Source organism: Paramisgurnus dabryanus, chromosome 11 (assembly GCF_030506205.2).
Source record: "Paramisgurnus dabryanus chromosome 11, PD_genome_1.1, whole genome shotgun sequence".
NCBI lineage: Eukaryota > Metazoa > Chordata > Actinopteri > Cypriniformes > Cobitidae > Paramisgurnus > Paramisgurnus dabryanus.
In genome coordinates, this window is record NC_133347.1 from 18,381,520 (window position 1) to 18,397,767 (window position 16,248).

The 16,248-nt window shown below is 40.1% G+C and overlaps 1 protein-coding gene across 1 annotated transcript; it reads right to left on the reverse strand.

Annotated features, from left to right (window-relative positions):
* Nucleotides 1-16: 16 nt before the first annotated feature.
* snrnp200 (small nuclear ribonucleoprotein 200 (U5)) lies at nt 17-16,077 on the reverse strand. Its single transcript, XM_065247236.1, has 45 exons — nt 15,771-16,077; nt 14,969-15,132; nt 14,709-14,880; nt 13,892-14,084; nt 13,743-13,798; nt 13,558-13,653; nt 13,324-13,476; nt 13,148-13,247; nt 12,883-13,019; nt 12,639-12,716; nt 12,332-12,505; nt 12,095-12,232; nt 11,791-11,946; nt 10,418-10,588; nt 10,113-10,306; nt 9,909-10,032; nt 9,660-9,809; nt 9,463-9,573; nt 9,252-9,383; nt 8,980-9,168; nt 8,696-8,893; nt 8,395-8,547; nt 8,237-8,317; nt 8,054-8,137; nt 7,313-7,419; nt 7,098-7,216; nt 6,839-6,993; nt 6,562-6,751; nt 5,761-5,931; nt 5,509-5,669; nt 5,186-5,413; nt 4,910-5,101; nt 4,637-4,815; nt 4,400-4,551; nt 4,159-4,267; nt 3,960-4,068; nt 2,639-2,828; nt 2,391-2,555; nt 2,146-2,267; nt 1,904-2,047; nt 1,639-1,815; nt 1,373-1,533; nt 570-651; nt 382-474; nt 17-268 (listed from the first exon to the last, which is right to left on the reverse strand). Exons 1-45 carry the CDS (start codon nt 15,813-15,815, stop codon nt 119-121), a joined length of 6,405 nt encoding a protein of 2,134 aa, XP_065103308.1. The 5' UTR covers nt 15,816-16,077; the 3' UTR covers nt 17-118.
* Nucleotides 16,078-16,248: the final 171 nt, after the last annotated feature.

Genomic DNA, 16,248 nt, shown 5'->3' on the forward strand with positions numbered 1-16,248 from the left:
ACGAATGAAAGAAATCTCCAATTTACAGTTTCCTTTATTTAAATCACAATTAATTAAACAGCCACAATATAAAAAAAGGTTTCAACATAGATGACATTCACGTTATCCAAGTCTATGACTAATCGCTGTCACTGTCTCCGTCGCTGTCTGCCTCCTTCACGTCCACACTGAACTTGTATTCTTGGTCACAGCCCATGTAGGCGTCGCTCATGAAATACAGCGTGTAGTTGTGCACACCCACAACAGGCGCCACAAAATCAAGCTTCACCTGTGGGAAGAAAGAGCATTACATTGTCATGCGTTCTGAATCACTATGAATCATAATTTTTATATGACTACATTAAGAAGCATTTCATTAGACATAAGGTGCATTAGACAAACCTTAGCCTTCTGTTGAAGTGTGAGTCTCTTGATTGAGATGAGACTGTTGGATTTGGGGTCTCCTACAACAACCCACCAGCCTTCTTCACGTTTCTGCACAACAAAAAAAGCATGTTTAAAACAAGATCAAAACTTTAGCTTACACAACAACCTTGATATATCTTGAGTTTGTGTAGATGGATACTGACCTGGGGGAACAGAGGAGCTATGACAGGTCCTGTAACTTCCTCCTCTCTCTCCAACTGCACTTGAATGACCACAGGACTTCCACTGTTGGCACAAGAACAAACCATAGCTAAATATCTCCAGAACAGCCTTAAAGGCGGGGTGCATGATCTCTGAAAGCCAATGTTGACATTTGAAATCACCTAAACAAACACGCCCCTACCCCAATAGAATCTGGACCTTCTTTAGATAGACCCGACCCACACATACGCAACCCAGTCAACGATGTCGGTTAGTAGACACGCCACTTACTGCTGATTGGCTACAAATGTGTTTTGGTACTCGGCCGACTCCCTTTTCCCAAGTGTTTTTCAAAATTCATGCACCCCGCCTTTAAAGGGGTCCTAGATTATGATTTCACTTTATTAAAATTTAGTTTAATGTGTAATGCTGCTGTTTGAGCACAGGGAGATATCTTTAATAGGAATCGCTTCTCAACTTACAAATGAATGCCTAGGTTAGATAGACTACAGTGAACAACTTCTTGTGTTAGTGACATTACAAACCCTGCTGCCGGAAACACACAACAAAGGGGGTGAGAGGCCATGTTGAAGGGCTTTTTATGTTGTAGCAAGGATGTAAACAAAAGACAACACTGTTTGGCTCTGCTAGCCAGGTAGCTAAATGCTAATTGCGAAAAATAATTATTTTTTTTAAACAAAGCATGAGCAAGTTACAGTGCACCCCATAAACACAATCAAACCTTAACAAATTAGTCCAAAACAGGTTTAATATGGGAGTGTTCATTTCTGTTTTGAGGTTATACCTTTTGATATCATCTTTCTCAGCCACTTCATACGAGAGCTCAATGTTGGGATAGCGGTTGCAGAACCGTGCCACGTCAGCCATTTGTACTTCTGAAAGTTGTAGCAGAGCGGTGCGCTCATCGTCTTCCATCTCCATGATGTCAAAGATGCTCTCCACACCCTATACATGCCAATATAGCAACGTTGAGATAGAAAGCGAAGTAATATATTGTTTAAATTATATCCCTTTATCTACCAAAACCCAGTGCAGTTCAACAAATCTCACCTTATCTGTACAGCGCTTGATGTGTTCTGAAGAAAAGTGGGGTAGCTGCTTAAGATAAGAGTCTTTGGACCACATGGCTTGTGTGACCATCTGAGCCAGCTCCATAGCAGCCAGGGCAGGACTCAACCAGCCGTTACTTGAAAGTACATCCACACACGCCTGGATCAGCCGAACAGCCTGGACACACATCAGCAGCAAGACTTGTAATAAAACCATTTTATTAGATTTTAGGAATGTGTGACATTTCACTTCTGTTCTTTCTTACCTTGCTGAGGATGTCTTCAGTGTCTGACTGGAGCTCTGCACTCAGTTGCATACGGGAAAGATGAGACTGAAGCATCAGGTTGGTCTTCACGTGAGGGTCGTTAAACTTGGGGTTGTTCAGTTTATGAGGGACCTTCTGAGCCAGCTGCAAATGCCAAAAAATGTTTATTGTAAAGCTTTGATTCAGTTTATTTCTTATAATACCTTATATTATACGGTTTAAAAGCAGTGTGTTTTACTAACCTGTCGGAGTAGGGTGTCTTCGTGGTGCCTGATGGGAATGTTTTTATATTCTGCAGCGTTGGAGATGATCTCAATGAGACCTCGGATCTTTGTCTTGGCATTCAGGGACATACTGAAGAGCTCTGGAAAGAGGAAAAAACAGATTAGGCCTGCCAGTTTCAGATAAAATATTATGACCATGCAAGCAGTCGTCATCACTATAATCTATTTTGTATTCAATGAACTACATTAAAGCCAGGCCTCACCAATAGTGGTGTAGTTAATGTAATAGTAGGCTGCGATCATGCCCAAATTCAGAGGAGCAACATCCATCTCGTCCTCAATGCTGATGCACTTGGACTGTTCCAGATCTTGCAAGGTGTTTTCCACCAGCTCAGACAGATGATCAGAGAGGTGACGGTGAGACATACCTAACAAATAACAAAGTATATATTTAGAATTGAATTTAAAGGCATTCTACTGCACTAAATATCTGTACGCGTTTGTTCTTCACCCTGAAGGTTGTAATAATTGGGGTTCTGGGTCATTCGGCGGTACAGGAACGTCCATGTCAGGTAGTCCACGGCGTCCTGTTTGTTCTCCACAGTCTTGGTGACGATCTCGGCATTGAAATGGTCGTGGAGGCAGTGATCCAAGTGAGACTCCACAGGCAGAGGCTCGTAAAGGAATTTCTTAAAGAAGTCCTAGTACAGGAAGAGAGAACGGTAATAAGGAAACATGTAGAGGAAATGAAAAGTTTGGTTCCAAAACGCGATAAACGCATTAAAAAAATGGTTACCGCCAAAATTGTATTGCATCAGGTCAGTATTAAAAAGTTAATTCTTCATTTTATACAAAATTCGATATCCGCAGTGTTATTCTGTAATCTTTTCTTCCTTTTTTCAACACCACGATAAACGCCAGTCCTCCGTCTCTGCAGAATGCAATAAATCCACTCCACAAATCACAGCGCACCATTCCACGCATTGAAAACAACAATGGCGGTGCGTTGAATACACACAGAATCCTAGTTTTTCATTCATCTACTTTGTAGATCAACAAACAAACAAAAACAAAATAATACTTTTGATGACATTGATAAACCTGTGGTGGTTTTCTGTGGCGGGGAAGAAACGTAAGCCATCAAAATCAAACAATTTACGTTAGAGGCACTCGGGCAAAGGTAAAATGCCGGCTGTTGCTTGTTCTTACACGACAGCATCAAGCTCTGTTATGCTAACACATTGACCCCAGGGAATCTTATGAAAAACTTTCCATTATTTTACTCAGTCAAAGAAAATCTAGCAGGACCAAAAAAATGTTCAGCTGATCGCTGTTAAAAAAGTTCAGCGACGACGTCCCAAGAATAACAGCAGCAATGACAGTGTTCTTAATATGACAAAGTAAGTGTTTTGATTAATGCCATTAATGTTAATTTTTTTAATCAGTTAACTAAATGAATATAACATGGCAAAGATGAATGCACATTTATATATTGATTCAATTGATTTATAGCATTTTGAAAAAAAAAAACTTATGGATTTATTGCATTTTGCGGACAAAATGATCAGTTTTTATAATAAATCTTTGAAAATCAAGTGATTGATTTGAATTTTTAATGTTGTTATAACCTAAAGATGCTATGTGAAAGTTTGTAATTAAAATGAAAATAGTGGTTTTCATCTTGTCACTTTCTTGGTATAGAAAACACATTTTTGCCCAAATTAGTCTAAATGGATTTAATGCATTTTGGAACCAAACTCTTAAAATAAACATCATAAATAAAAGCAAAAAAATGAGGTAGATAGCAGTTTAATGTTGTGTGTCCACTTAACCTTTTTAGACCCCTGGCACATGATAACACATCGACCCTCATCATCCTGCAGAGGACGATTGGCCTTCCCTACCATCTGCAGAACGTCGTAGATTGGGTAGTCAACATACCTAATAAAAAAAATATTATGAACACAATAAGTGATGAGTATTAGTAATGATGACAACTTTAAACTTTTGGTAAAGACTGAAAATACTCACGCATGGATTTTTCCATTGTAGTACTGTGTGTCCATAACAATCACAAGGTGGGCGGAAATATTAGTTCCCCAACATAAAGAGCGAGATACTACCATCACCTGAATGGCACCTGGTATAAAACAACACAGGGTGACGAAAAGTTTAAGCTTTCAGCTGTGAAGATTATGAAGAAACTTTCAGTTATGAAGATAACTTATACTGTATCATAAAACATATTTTAGCTTGTCCTTGGATGTCATACCAGACATATAAAGATGTTCCACAATTCTCCGCTCTGATGATGAAAGGCCCTCATGCAAGTACCCTACCCCATTGGACAGGGTCTCCTTCAGGGTATTATCAGAGAGTTTCTCCATGAACGGAGCCAGATCCTTCTCGGTGGAGTGCAGAAACCTCCAGGTAAAACAAGAGAGTTGGAGATGATGTTTGATATTATAACATAATGGAAATAAAAGTACGTTATAGAAGTTAAAAGTACCTCTGTGGAACCACATCCGCAGCGCAGAAAGTAAGGATATCGATAGCGGTGAGACGAGTCTGGCGTCTTGATGGCACAAACACCAGCACTGGTTTGGATGGGGAGTGTTTCATGATGGCATGATACACTGGTTTAGCCATGGACAGCAGACGAGTCTGTGTGTGACTGACGTTGAAGCCCTGTAAATAAAATAATATCATCCAGCTCAAATTTGCCATCATTAAGGTCAGAATTTTTATCTGGAAATACAATTTGATTAAGAAAGCTACCAACCTGGATGTGAAGCTCCAGAGGAACCGGTCTGACGTTGGGGTGGAAGTTGAAAGTCGCTGTGGTGCTGCAGCCGAGCCAGTGGGCCACATCTTTAGCGTTGGACAGAGAAGAGCTGAGGGCCACAATACGGATGGGACGCTCAATTTGAGAGGAAATGTACCTCATTCTGGAGCAAATCACCTCCAACACAGGCTAAAAGAGATGTACAAAAAAAGGATTTAGATTTCAAACCCTTAACCTCTAATAATACCAAATATATCAAATTGGTAAACTTACTCCGTTATCTCCTCCAATGAGATGAACTTCATCCACAATGAAGAGGCTAACGTTCTGCACGTTCTTCCTCTGCTTCCATCGGCGAGACAGGATGTCCCACTTGTCTGGGGTGCTGATGATAATGTCACCTTTCCCCAGCAGCTTTAGGTCAGTGCTGGTCTCACCAGTAAGCAAGACAACCTTCTTATTCAAAGTGTCCTGAAACTTCTGGTGCCAGTCTACAAAAACCTGCACAAACAAGATCGATCTTAAGATCACTTCTATATTTATTTCCTTTCACATCCTTTTAAAAAAGTAATGTTACACATAATTTGTGGATGTACCTGTTCAGCAAGAGCCTCCATCGGTGTGATGTACACACATCGACCCTCTGCATTGTGTAGGAGCATCCTAAGAATGGCAAACTCTGCACATATGGTCTTCCCACTGCCAGTGGGGGCACCAACGAAGACGTTGTCATCACTATTGTACACGGCATTGAAAACTAAGGGAGACAAGTTGATTAGTTTCATTCCGATGAAAGATATCCAAACAATATAAATGTCATTTGTTGCAGTGTTTATAAAAGCCGGTACCTTGGGTTTGGATAGGGTTGAAAAAGGGGAAATTTTGGTAAAGGCTCTCAAAGGCTGCATTTCTCAAAGCAGACACGGGCAAAGGCTGCAGATCCAGCAGTTCAGTAGGGGGTGGATATTTTTCGGGCAGGATCAGGTGACGAAACGAGACTGGAAGCTGGGTCTCGCAAGCTAGAGAGAGGAAGAGAAAAATGTCAATTCAAGCAAACCTTTGAAGGAAGATACGTACTAGCAACAAAACTCCATTTTATTTACACATAGCCATATTAAAGTAATGCAATATTAAAAGTCACATAATGTGTAAAATTCACTTTTATATGTTGTTTGAACATAATTGTGTGTCATCTGGGTGTGTACACAACCACCCAGAAAAAAAATCATCGATACACTTTTTAAAAATCCCTGCAAAACCTCAACAATTCCACGAGACTGACATCAATTTGCACAGGCCCCACCCACAACCATTCAAACACCACAGTTAAGAAATTATTTCTATTTTAAATCTTCTTTACATAATTAATAACCGCACATTTATTATAAATAAGAAGGGAAGCAGGGACATTTAAAAAGACAGACACAAAAACAGCACTTTTCCTGCACACCCAAAAATGGGCCTTTCAACATAGTATAATAAACTATCTATGGGATATTTGGACAGGCACATTCTGGGGACACCTGAGACTAATATTTTATCTTAAAAAATTGACCTTTAAAGAGACGTTTTGTTTTAAGTAGCTCTAGTATGTGATCATGAGTATATTTAATAGCAGGTATTGTTGCACAGTGGTAAACATCACTTACACAGCCAGCGGTCTGAAGCTATGCGAATAAAATACTGCGGGGGCAGCGGCTCAAACACAGGAACGAAGAAAGTGACCAGATGCTCATCCTGAGCATACTTGGCTTTCAGGAGGAAGTATTCGTGATGAAGGACCACCTCACTGTCCACATCCTCGACCAAGATCCAGAAGGCTTCGGATGAGCCATGTATCTAAAAGAATGAAGCAGTAAATCAAACCTCTTGTGAGTTAAAAGAAAAAAATTATAATAATAAAATGTGAAAAGTTAAAGGACTGACCTTGTCATCCCACTGGAAATCTGGCGTGATGGTGAGTTCCACTTTTAGTGTGGAGCGTGTGATGGGCTGCAGGTGAACTGCCAGGTCCAGCTTTGGGAACTGATGGACATACTTATGGATGGTCTTCCCCATCTTTGGCATGCGAATCAACTCACCTATACGAGTTTATGATTATGAGATGCACAAAATATAATATGCAAGACTGCTTCATACATAAAGAAAATGTAAGTATGTTAGCGTAACAACATGCACTACTGACCAATTTCATTGTGGTTTAGATCATAAAGGCGCTCAAATGGGAAGTTCTTCTTCTCGATCTTTTTGATGACTTCCTCTGGAAGTTTGCGGAACTGACGCAAAGGAGACATGGACTGCCACCTTGACAGAATGAATACAAGACCATCATTCATGCAATGTGTGTTTTTTTTCTCAAGAACTTATGGTTGGTGAAAAATAAGTATGATCATGACTTACATCCTTTTGTCAATCATCTTGCAGAGATTCATAGTTTTATCAGTAAGTTGTGCCCAGCCTCTGCTCAAAACAATCTCAAAGATCGCCCTCATCAGCCTGCCAGCACTCTGTACAACCAAACAGAACATCAGTAAAAAAAAAAAACCGGTGTATTCTCACACCAGACGCGGAAGACCCGGCAAAAACGCGCTATTCGAACGTAGTTGGACACTTGAACATTTTTAGTTTACTCGCTTCATTCGCAGGAGAAATTGTAGTCATTTGAGACATTCACACGTACATGCGTGTAATGGGAGGGGCTTATATAGCTCAAATTGACTAAACTTCCTCACTCACTTTTTTCCAAACAAGATCCTTTTAATTCCTGTAAAAGTACGAAGAGGTCTCGTGTAGCGATGACGATTGTCCTCCATTATTGTTCTGTTTTTCTGCCTCTGCTCGCTTCCTGTAATCACGTCACTGCTAGAGCAAGCTTCTGATTGGTTAACGCGGCGCTAAAATCTGCCAAAGTTCAGATTTTAACTCGTGCGGACCACGCAACAACACTCAATTCGCGTGGAATGCGCCATTCACGCTTACCGCACCACAGGATGCCTATTCGCGTCTTTGCATTGACTTAACATGTAAATCACTCGTGCTTGCCGCCTCTTCCGCGTCTGGTGTGAACGCCCCATAAGGTTTTGATTTCTTTGTTTTTATGCAAAATCAGAAAAGTGTAACAGAACACAGCCCGTGTCATACCTGTGTTACATACACCATGTCAGCCATAAGAGCAAAGCCCTCAAGCTTGAGCTGAGAGATATATGCCTGCAGCAGCACATTAATCTGCAAAACAGAGATAACAATTAAGTCTAGAAGCTCAATAAAAAGTCATTAAAAGTTTGTAGAAGTAGCATACTAAACATATTCATAATACAAGCACACCTTTGCGCTGGGCTCCTCAATGCTTTCCTTTACTGGAATGGGGACCCTCTCAAGCAGTTTCTGAAGCTCAAGTTTTTCCTCCTGGAAGTAACAAATAGGTGGGTTAGTGCTGAGAATCCATGTGGTAGTCATAACTTGGGATGTTTCAGTAGACTTACCTCTCTAACTGTGATGTTTCTGAACTCTGAAGAGAGAGAAAACACCCTGAAGAGCTCGATCTCACTCAGAGTGGGCTTCAGCAGCTGGTTGTAGGTCATAATGGACTCGTGGGTGATGTAGAAATGGCTGGCAATGCGGCCCAGGTCTGTCACCTGCAACAGAATGTTTAAAACAATATTTAAGCCAGGTTTTTATCTGCAGAAAACTCTGGTAGCCCTGCAAGTGTTTCAGATCTAAATGAGCAATATTCTCAAATGTATATTATTATTTTGGAGGGCCCAGAGTTGTAACACTATTCACCTGAAAGCTGCCGGATCGTTTGTCGTATTTGATCAAGTTGTTCTTCTCCAGGACAGTGGAGGCTGTGTGTATAAGGTCCATCCTGCGACGTTCGAGCAGTGGATCAGAGCTGCGGTCATCGTGAGAAACGCCATAAAGGGTTGGGTTCCGCAGCATTCGGACATAGAGGTAAGTGTAACCCAGCCAGTTCACTGCATCCTAAAAAAAAACGTTACAGGTCAACAACTGCAGCGCATCCTAAACATTGAAAAACATTGCACACGTGTACATTTCCAAAAACGAACCTTAACCGTCTGCACATTGCCCAACACAATCTCAGCATTGAGCATGTCAGGCAGTTTGGCCACCATTTGGCTTTCGATGGGCAGCTGTTGATTGAGCAGCGACAGGTAGTACTGCAGCTCTCCGTGAGATGTGATGAGAATACCCTCTCCTTTAGAGTCATACTGCGGCCTGCCGGCACGACCCAGCATCTGCACCACACATTTACCAGATAAATGTTAAAACACCATTTTGGGTTGCTAAAACAGCATGTGATTGCATTCTCTTCACTGACCTGAAGAATGTCCAGAGCTCCCAGTTCGGTCCATCTGCCTTTCTCTGGGCTGTAGACCTGTGTGCCTTTGATTATGACAGTGTGGGCTGGCAAATTCACACCCCAAGCCAGAGTGGCCGTGGACACCAACACCTACAAAAAACATGTATGGTTTAGCATGATGACGTGTGTGCATTTTAAAACCTGAAATTCTTGAATGTTAAGAGCTAACCTGAATGTGACGGTCAGCAAACAGATCCTCTACCAGTGTTCTGTCCACCCTGGTCATTCCGGCATGGTGGATAGCAAAACCGTAAGGCAAGAGATCCTTCAGCTCCAGATTCTGTCAGCAAATATTAACAAAACAATTAGTAAATAAGTCTACAATACATCTGGTGTATCAGATGTCTGTGGTAGGTGTGTGCTGACCTTGCACTGCTCTGCTTCAGTTCTCAAGACCTCAGTGGAGGCCGAACCCTCTCTGAGGAACAACCCAAGAGTGTCCTTTTCCAAACACATGTCCCTTATTGCACGCGCAGTCTTCCCGGTTTCCTTTCTGGAATGCACGAACACCAGGACCTAGAAAAAAGTAGACATGATTAGGAGAGAGAAGCAGAGTTTTAAACAATAAGAGTGAGCAAATGTGTCATGTATACTAGCTATTGTTTTCAGCTTCACCTGATTCTTTCCAGCATGTTCCATGATCTTTTCATAAACGATCTCATTCATAATCTGGAAACGCTTAATGGCCTTTTTCTCTGTGATTCCTACATAGGTTTGTTCCAGTGGTACAGGCCGAAAACTACACAAAGAAAAACATGCACATTAATTACACATGCAAAATTAAAAAAAGCCATCCCTAATAACCTTTCCATCTCTGACCTGTTGTCAAAATAGAAAAGTCCCTTAGATGGATCTACGCGCAGGCAGGTGGCCACGTCCTCGTAGTTGGGCAGTGTGGCACTGAGGCCAATAAGCCTCACATCCTCCTGTGTCAGTTCCACATTTCGGATGGTTCGAGCAATCAGGGACTCTAACACCGGGCCGCGGTCATCGTGCAGCAAGTGGATCTCATCCTGAATTAAACACAAGGAACAACAATTTGGAAAACTCTGCTTTGACAAACAGGATATTTCCAGAGTACCATTAAAAAAAAAAAAAGATAATGAGGCAACTAGATCACTTACGATAATGATGAGCCGCACAAGTTGTGTGTAAGTGCGGTCCCCTCCCTTTCTGGTAATGATGTCCCATTTTTCTGGGGTGCACACAATAATCTGGGTGGCATTAATTTCCTCTTTGCAGAGCTGGTGGTCTCCAGTCAACTCAGACACAATGATGCCGTAACTGGCCAAGCGCTACAATAAAACGAAAGGGGCGTTTAATTATTTTCATTCATAGCACACAATTTTAAAATGTTAGAGAAACTGAAATAAGCACCAAAAACAATTAATATATTTTACTTTGCTATTTACAGTTTTTACCAATTGCTTACACACGTTTTCAAAACTAAGTCTCCTTTTTTCAAAACTCTACACACAATTCTCAAAACTGCACACACAAAATGCAAAATAGCACATATCTCCTTCAAAATGCAACACTGCATTCAAAATGCCACAAACACGTGTCAAAATGAAGCATTTGCATCAAATGGCAAACACTTCTTTCAAAATAATACATTTTTGGATATACCATGTAAACACTGCTGTTCTAAATCTAAAGCTCTTTGGTCTTATATGGGCTTATATCTACATTTCAATAGAATGTTCTACAGTGAAAGTAATCTGCAGAGAGGGGTAAAAAGTACACCGGAGACGCCAGTGCAATGTAGAAACAGAAAATATTTATTAGTCCAAATATTACTGTTGTATACATTAGCATACAACAAAACTATAAACATGTAAACCAAAAGTATATTCTTTACAGTAGAATACAGTAAATTGTGTGTGGGGTCCTGTTCCAGGAATTGGCAGGGGGGGTGCAGATTGACAAAACAGTGACCTTTGACCTATTTATAGGCATATCTATACTACTGTAAAGTAAAGCAGTGATTGGTTAGTGATCAGTAAAGCATTTAGTGTTTGCACATGTGAGGAGTGTGTCTGTGTGACCTGGTGAATGAGTGTAGCATTTTGATTGGTTGTGTTTGGAAAAGGAAAGCAAGTGACTTCCTCATAGATCTTTGTGTTTTAGGTAGAGAATTGTGTGTAGTGTTTTGAAAAAAAGTGTTTTATGCAATTGAAAACTGAGTCAAAGGCTGAGAAATAGCTTATGGTTTTGAAGATTTGGCATGTAGTTTTGCACTTTGAGTGAGAGGTTTTGAAAATCGTGTGACATGAAAAGATTTTGTGTGTAACCAATCGTAAAAAACTGTAACTTGAGACAAAGTAGAAGGATGACAAAAAGTTCAACAAGGCTTGAACCTACATCTCCCATATGAACACTGGCTCAATGAAACAAAATGTATGAAAACCAATCTGCCATGGCTTGAATTAAAAATATGTATTTGATGATCTAGTACTGAAAGCCTGAGGTTTCTTCTACATAATAGAAATCCTACCTTTCCAAAGCTGCCCACCATCTCCTGCACCAGGGAGCGCATGGGAGCGATGTAGATAATCTTAAAATCATCAACATTGATGGTGCCATCCATGTTGATATGCTTGCCGATCTCTCGAAGCATTGCCATCAGAGCAACATTGGTTTTGCCAGCACCCTAAAAATCGCAAAAAAAAAGACAAAATCTTCCATGTAAATATGCACATAAACTTTTGTTAAAAGTTCAGTTTTCTTAATCAAATCCATTTGCTGTAGTATTTCAATATGATCTGGGTCAATGTCTTTGTGTTTTTAAGTGGACTAACCGTTGGAGCGCAAACCAGCAGATTCTCATCCGTCTCCATAGTGGTTTTGAAGAGTTTACTTTGTATACGATTCAATGTTTTGAATCCCTCAAATCCAGCTTGGGCGTATTTGGGAAGTTTCTCAATTGCTACCAATGTCTATGAAAAAAAAGATGAGTCACTGTTAAAATTACATACTTCAGAGCTAACCACTCAGCATTTAAAACCGTTAACTTGTGCGGTTACAAAGAAACCCACCTCATCATCACTAAAGGGCTTCGGCTTGAGAGCAGGCACGTGCACCTCCTCATAGCCTTTTCTTTGTTTGCGAAAGGAGCCATCGGGCAGCTGGCAACGCTTGTTGGCCATGAAATGGCTGCCCTGGGAGAAGGCCAGATCTTCAAGGTCTAGTAGTTGCTTAGAGGTCACAGCCTACAGACAAACAATAGAGGAAATAAACAACAAAACGTGCAGACAGTTACATCACCTGTGACTATTGTTTAATGTCAAACTGTAGATCGTAAATTGTAATTTATAGTTATAGATGTAGCTTTAGGATGTTTACCTCCCCACGATCAATGTCCATCGACTCCAGATCATCTACGCGGGATTTTCGTACTCTTTCCCGTCGAGATCGTTCCTCCTATGACAAAAGGCAAAGTCATAAAACAGGATCATAAGCCTACAGCAATAGAGCAACTCGTTTTTTGTGTTGCTACACTTTGTTATAGCTTAAACATTTTTTAAACACCAAATTTATCAAATAAAACATACAGGTACAAACAAACTAAAAAAGATGAAATTCTGACCCTGATGATGTCCTCCTTCTCAGTCTCCTGCAGCTGGTAAAGCACTTTGGAAAGATCCTGATCAGACTCCATTTTATTCATGATCTTTTCTTTTTCAGCTTCACTTTGGGCACTGGCCAACATGGTGCAGTAAAGGACTGGACAAGACAAACATGAACAAGAAAAAGTTAAAAGTGCTCACTTTGAACCGTAAAACACATTTAGCAAAAACTTAACTGAAGTGCATTATTATAAAAATTACAATCCATAATGCCAGCCAACTTACTCATTCGTCTATGCTGTCGGAGGACCTTGATGAAATCAAAAGTGTTGAAGCCCAAAAGCAGCACCAACTGGTTCTCACACTCTCTGTCATCACCGGCAGTCTAAGAAAATATGTAAAATTAGCGACACAGAAAACTAAAAGAAATGCAAGTCTCCACATTGACAAGCATTTCCCACCTTGAGGATCTCCAAGACTTCATCTGCTTTCTTCTGAGACACTATGGCATCATTATAAAACCGGCTTAGTTGTCGCTGAAGCCAGAAGGCGTCAATGTCTCGTGGATGAAGATCTTTCTTTTTGGTCATCATTACATCGCCCGTGTTGCCCAGCTATGGAGAAGAGATTACGTGTTTTAAAATACCTGATTGTTTGCGCAAATCTGCAAAAACACATGTGGCTTCACGACTTACATTAGCAGTCAGAGTACTGGTCTCATCTGCCTCCTCTCCCTCACTGTCATCAGAGCCTTCATCTCGAACCTCACCAAACTGGTCCTCATCGCCCTCCTTCAAAGGCACGTTAGAAAACAAATGTCAACATTGAAGTCGAGGAACACAACCTAAAAAAAAACAACAACTAGCATACACAAACTCACCTCCTCATCAGACTCAAACTGTACATTGACTCCATATGTTTCATCGATGTTGTCATCTGCCAAAGCAAAAGAGATGTGGTATGTTTAACTTGAATAAAATAACCCATCTATTTTAAACAGATTTAAAATTGGAAGGACACTGCATTTACCCATATTCTGGAGCTCCTTGTCTCCACCATAGTCTGAGATTTTCTTGCCCAGGTTGACCAGTACATGGTATCGCGTGTCATCAGCAGGACCCAGCAGTTGCTCTACTTCCCTTCTTCTCTCTTTGTCTCTCATCTTGTCATTCTTCAGCACAGCCAACACTTCATCTGCAGCTCCACATAGGATATCTCTTGGCTTGGAGGGAAAACAGAAAAACAACTCATTAACATAACATAATCCATATGTCCCCCATTCATATTTATCTTTGCACGTCTCCTTAAAACGAACCAACAAAGGCATGACTGTGGTATTGCATAGAAGCAATGATATTCATCCTATTATAATTTAAAGGACAACAGCACAACTTTTCAATATTTTACTTATGTTCGTACCCCAACTTAGATGAATTAATACATACCTATCTTTTTTCAATGCATGCGCTTTTAAGCTTTGTAAAGCTCTTCGTGAATGTGTTAGCATTTAGCCTAGCCCCATTCATTCCTATGGTTCCAAACAAAAGTTTTATTTTGTGCCACCATACTTACTCGTGTAACTACTCATGTAACAGTCTTTAAATAGGGAAAACATGGAAGTGTTTGATGGCTTCTAAATTCATCCCTGTTTGGATCCTAAGGAATTAATGGAGCTAGGCTAAATGCTAACACATTTACGAGGCGCTGTACAAAGATTAAAAGTGCACGCATTGAAAAAAGATAGAAATGTATGTATTAATTCATCTGAGTTAAGGTAAGAACATAGTGAAATATTAAAACTTTTTAATTGTGCAAGGAAGAAACAGTGTTTTAAGTATACACTAACCTGATCTCCAAGTGCAGCCTGAATAAAGCTGAGGAGGATTTCATATGTTTCTCTTGTCTCTTTGGTCTTGGGCTTGTACACAATTCCCACCATCTCATCAATCCCTTCAGACAGCAATGTGAAGCCTTTCATTTTGTTGATGTCGTGTCTGTCCTCATCTCTCTTTCGCCTCCTGCATCACACAAAGTCAAGATGTGTTTAAAATACTCAACAAACGTTCTGCTCTGGGTAGCTTTATATGTATACAAGTAGAGACTAACTTCGCTCTCCTCTCCTCCAACATCTGAGGCTTGGTTCTCTGGCTTCTGTCTCCCATCTTTGTTCCCTCCAACTTGCCGACCAGAGACAGGACCTCTCCGGTGGGCTCATCTCTGCGGGTGCGGTCGATCAGAGATCTGTCCGCTTGCAACACCAAGTTAGAGTTCTGCAGAGGAATCCAAAGAACGTTTAGAAAGACAGTCCATATATTTCCATACACAACAGAACAATTTACTTTTCCAGTTATTTGTGATAAACCAGATTGGAATGATTTTATTTACAGTAGGAAAAATATTTTGATGACCTTGTACATTTACCATAATAAATATAAAAATGTTAATACAGTTTATCGGTTAATTATACTTAGACCACCATAGTATACTACAGCACATTTACAAAATGCAATAACTACTATAAAATCCTACAGTATACTATAATTACTACAGTAAACACTAAAGTGTACTTTAGTATATTTTCGTGTGGAACATTTAATCCAAAAACGACTTACAGTGGAGTTAAACTAACTTTTATACATTGTTCGAACCAATGACCTTTGCGTTGGTAAAGCACAAAAGTTAACAATTTCTAGTTATAATTTCATAAGTATATAAACACATTTATATTAATAATAAAACATACACTGCTATTATTCTAGATTTCAATGACTGTAAGAAACCTTAATTGCTTAACGTGCTTATCAAAACAATCCAACGAAGCGACATAAACAATGAGATTTAACTGTTAGCTAGGGAACATATCAAACGCCGTATGACCAAAAAACATTTTATAAGACTCTTAACTTACCGCTTTGTATTCATACTGCAGGCTACGAGCAGTAACATCCGCCATGACTTCTTATTATTGTAAATGCGCTCTCAATGAAAATTAAGTAGCACACGCAGTGCTAGCGGGTAGACAGACGGCTAACAAAAATACAAAGTATTCATGTACGTCCCTTGTACATGCAAAACAAAACTTTTAGTGCACCGGTATAGTGCACACAATTATAATAATCCACTTTTTAAAGTACAGTTTCTTTTCTTTCACTTCAAAGCAGCACCATCCGTGTGAAACACACGCACGACGTTTTCAAAACGCTGTTTGTTGTTACTTCCGCTTCCGGGTTTACTTGCGTGCCGTGCAGTAAAAATACTGCCCTCTTTTGGATAGGCATAGCTATGTATCTACTGTACTTTAACCCCAACTAAAAACTTTGAAAAATGTCAAAGCATCAAGATTTATTAGTCTTTAATTTTTGCAGTAATTAATAATGTGTAATGAA

What these genes read in the sequence shown, in the direction of transcription:
- snrnp200 (XM_065247236.1), bottom strand. Translation starts at nt 15,815, where the DNA reads ATGGCGGATGTTACTGCTCGTAGCCTGCAGTATGAATACAAAGCG. An exon ending in TGCAGTATGAATACAAAGCG is followed by an intron (nt 15,133 to 15,770) that starts GTAAGTTAAGAG and finishes ATTCCTCTGCAG; the next exon opens with AACTCTAACTTGGTGTTGCA. An exon ending in ATTTCCAGTGGGATGACAAG is followed by an intron (nt 6,752 to 6,838) that starts GTCAGTCCTTTA and finishes TCATTCTTTTAG; the next exon opens with ATACATGGCTCATCCGAAGC.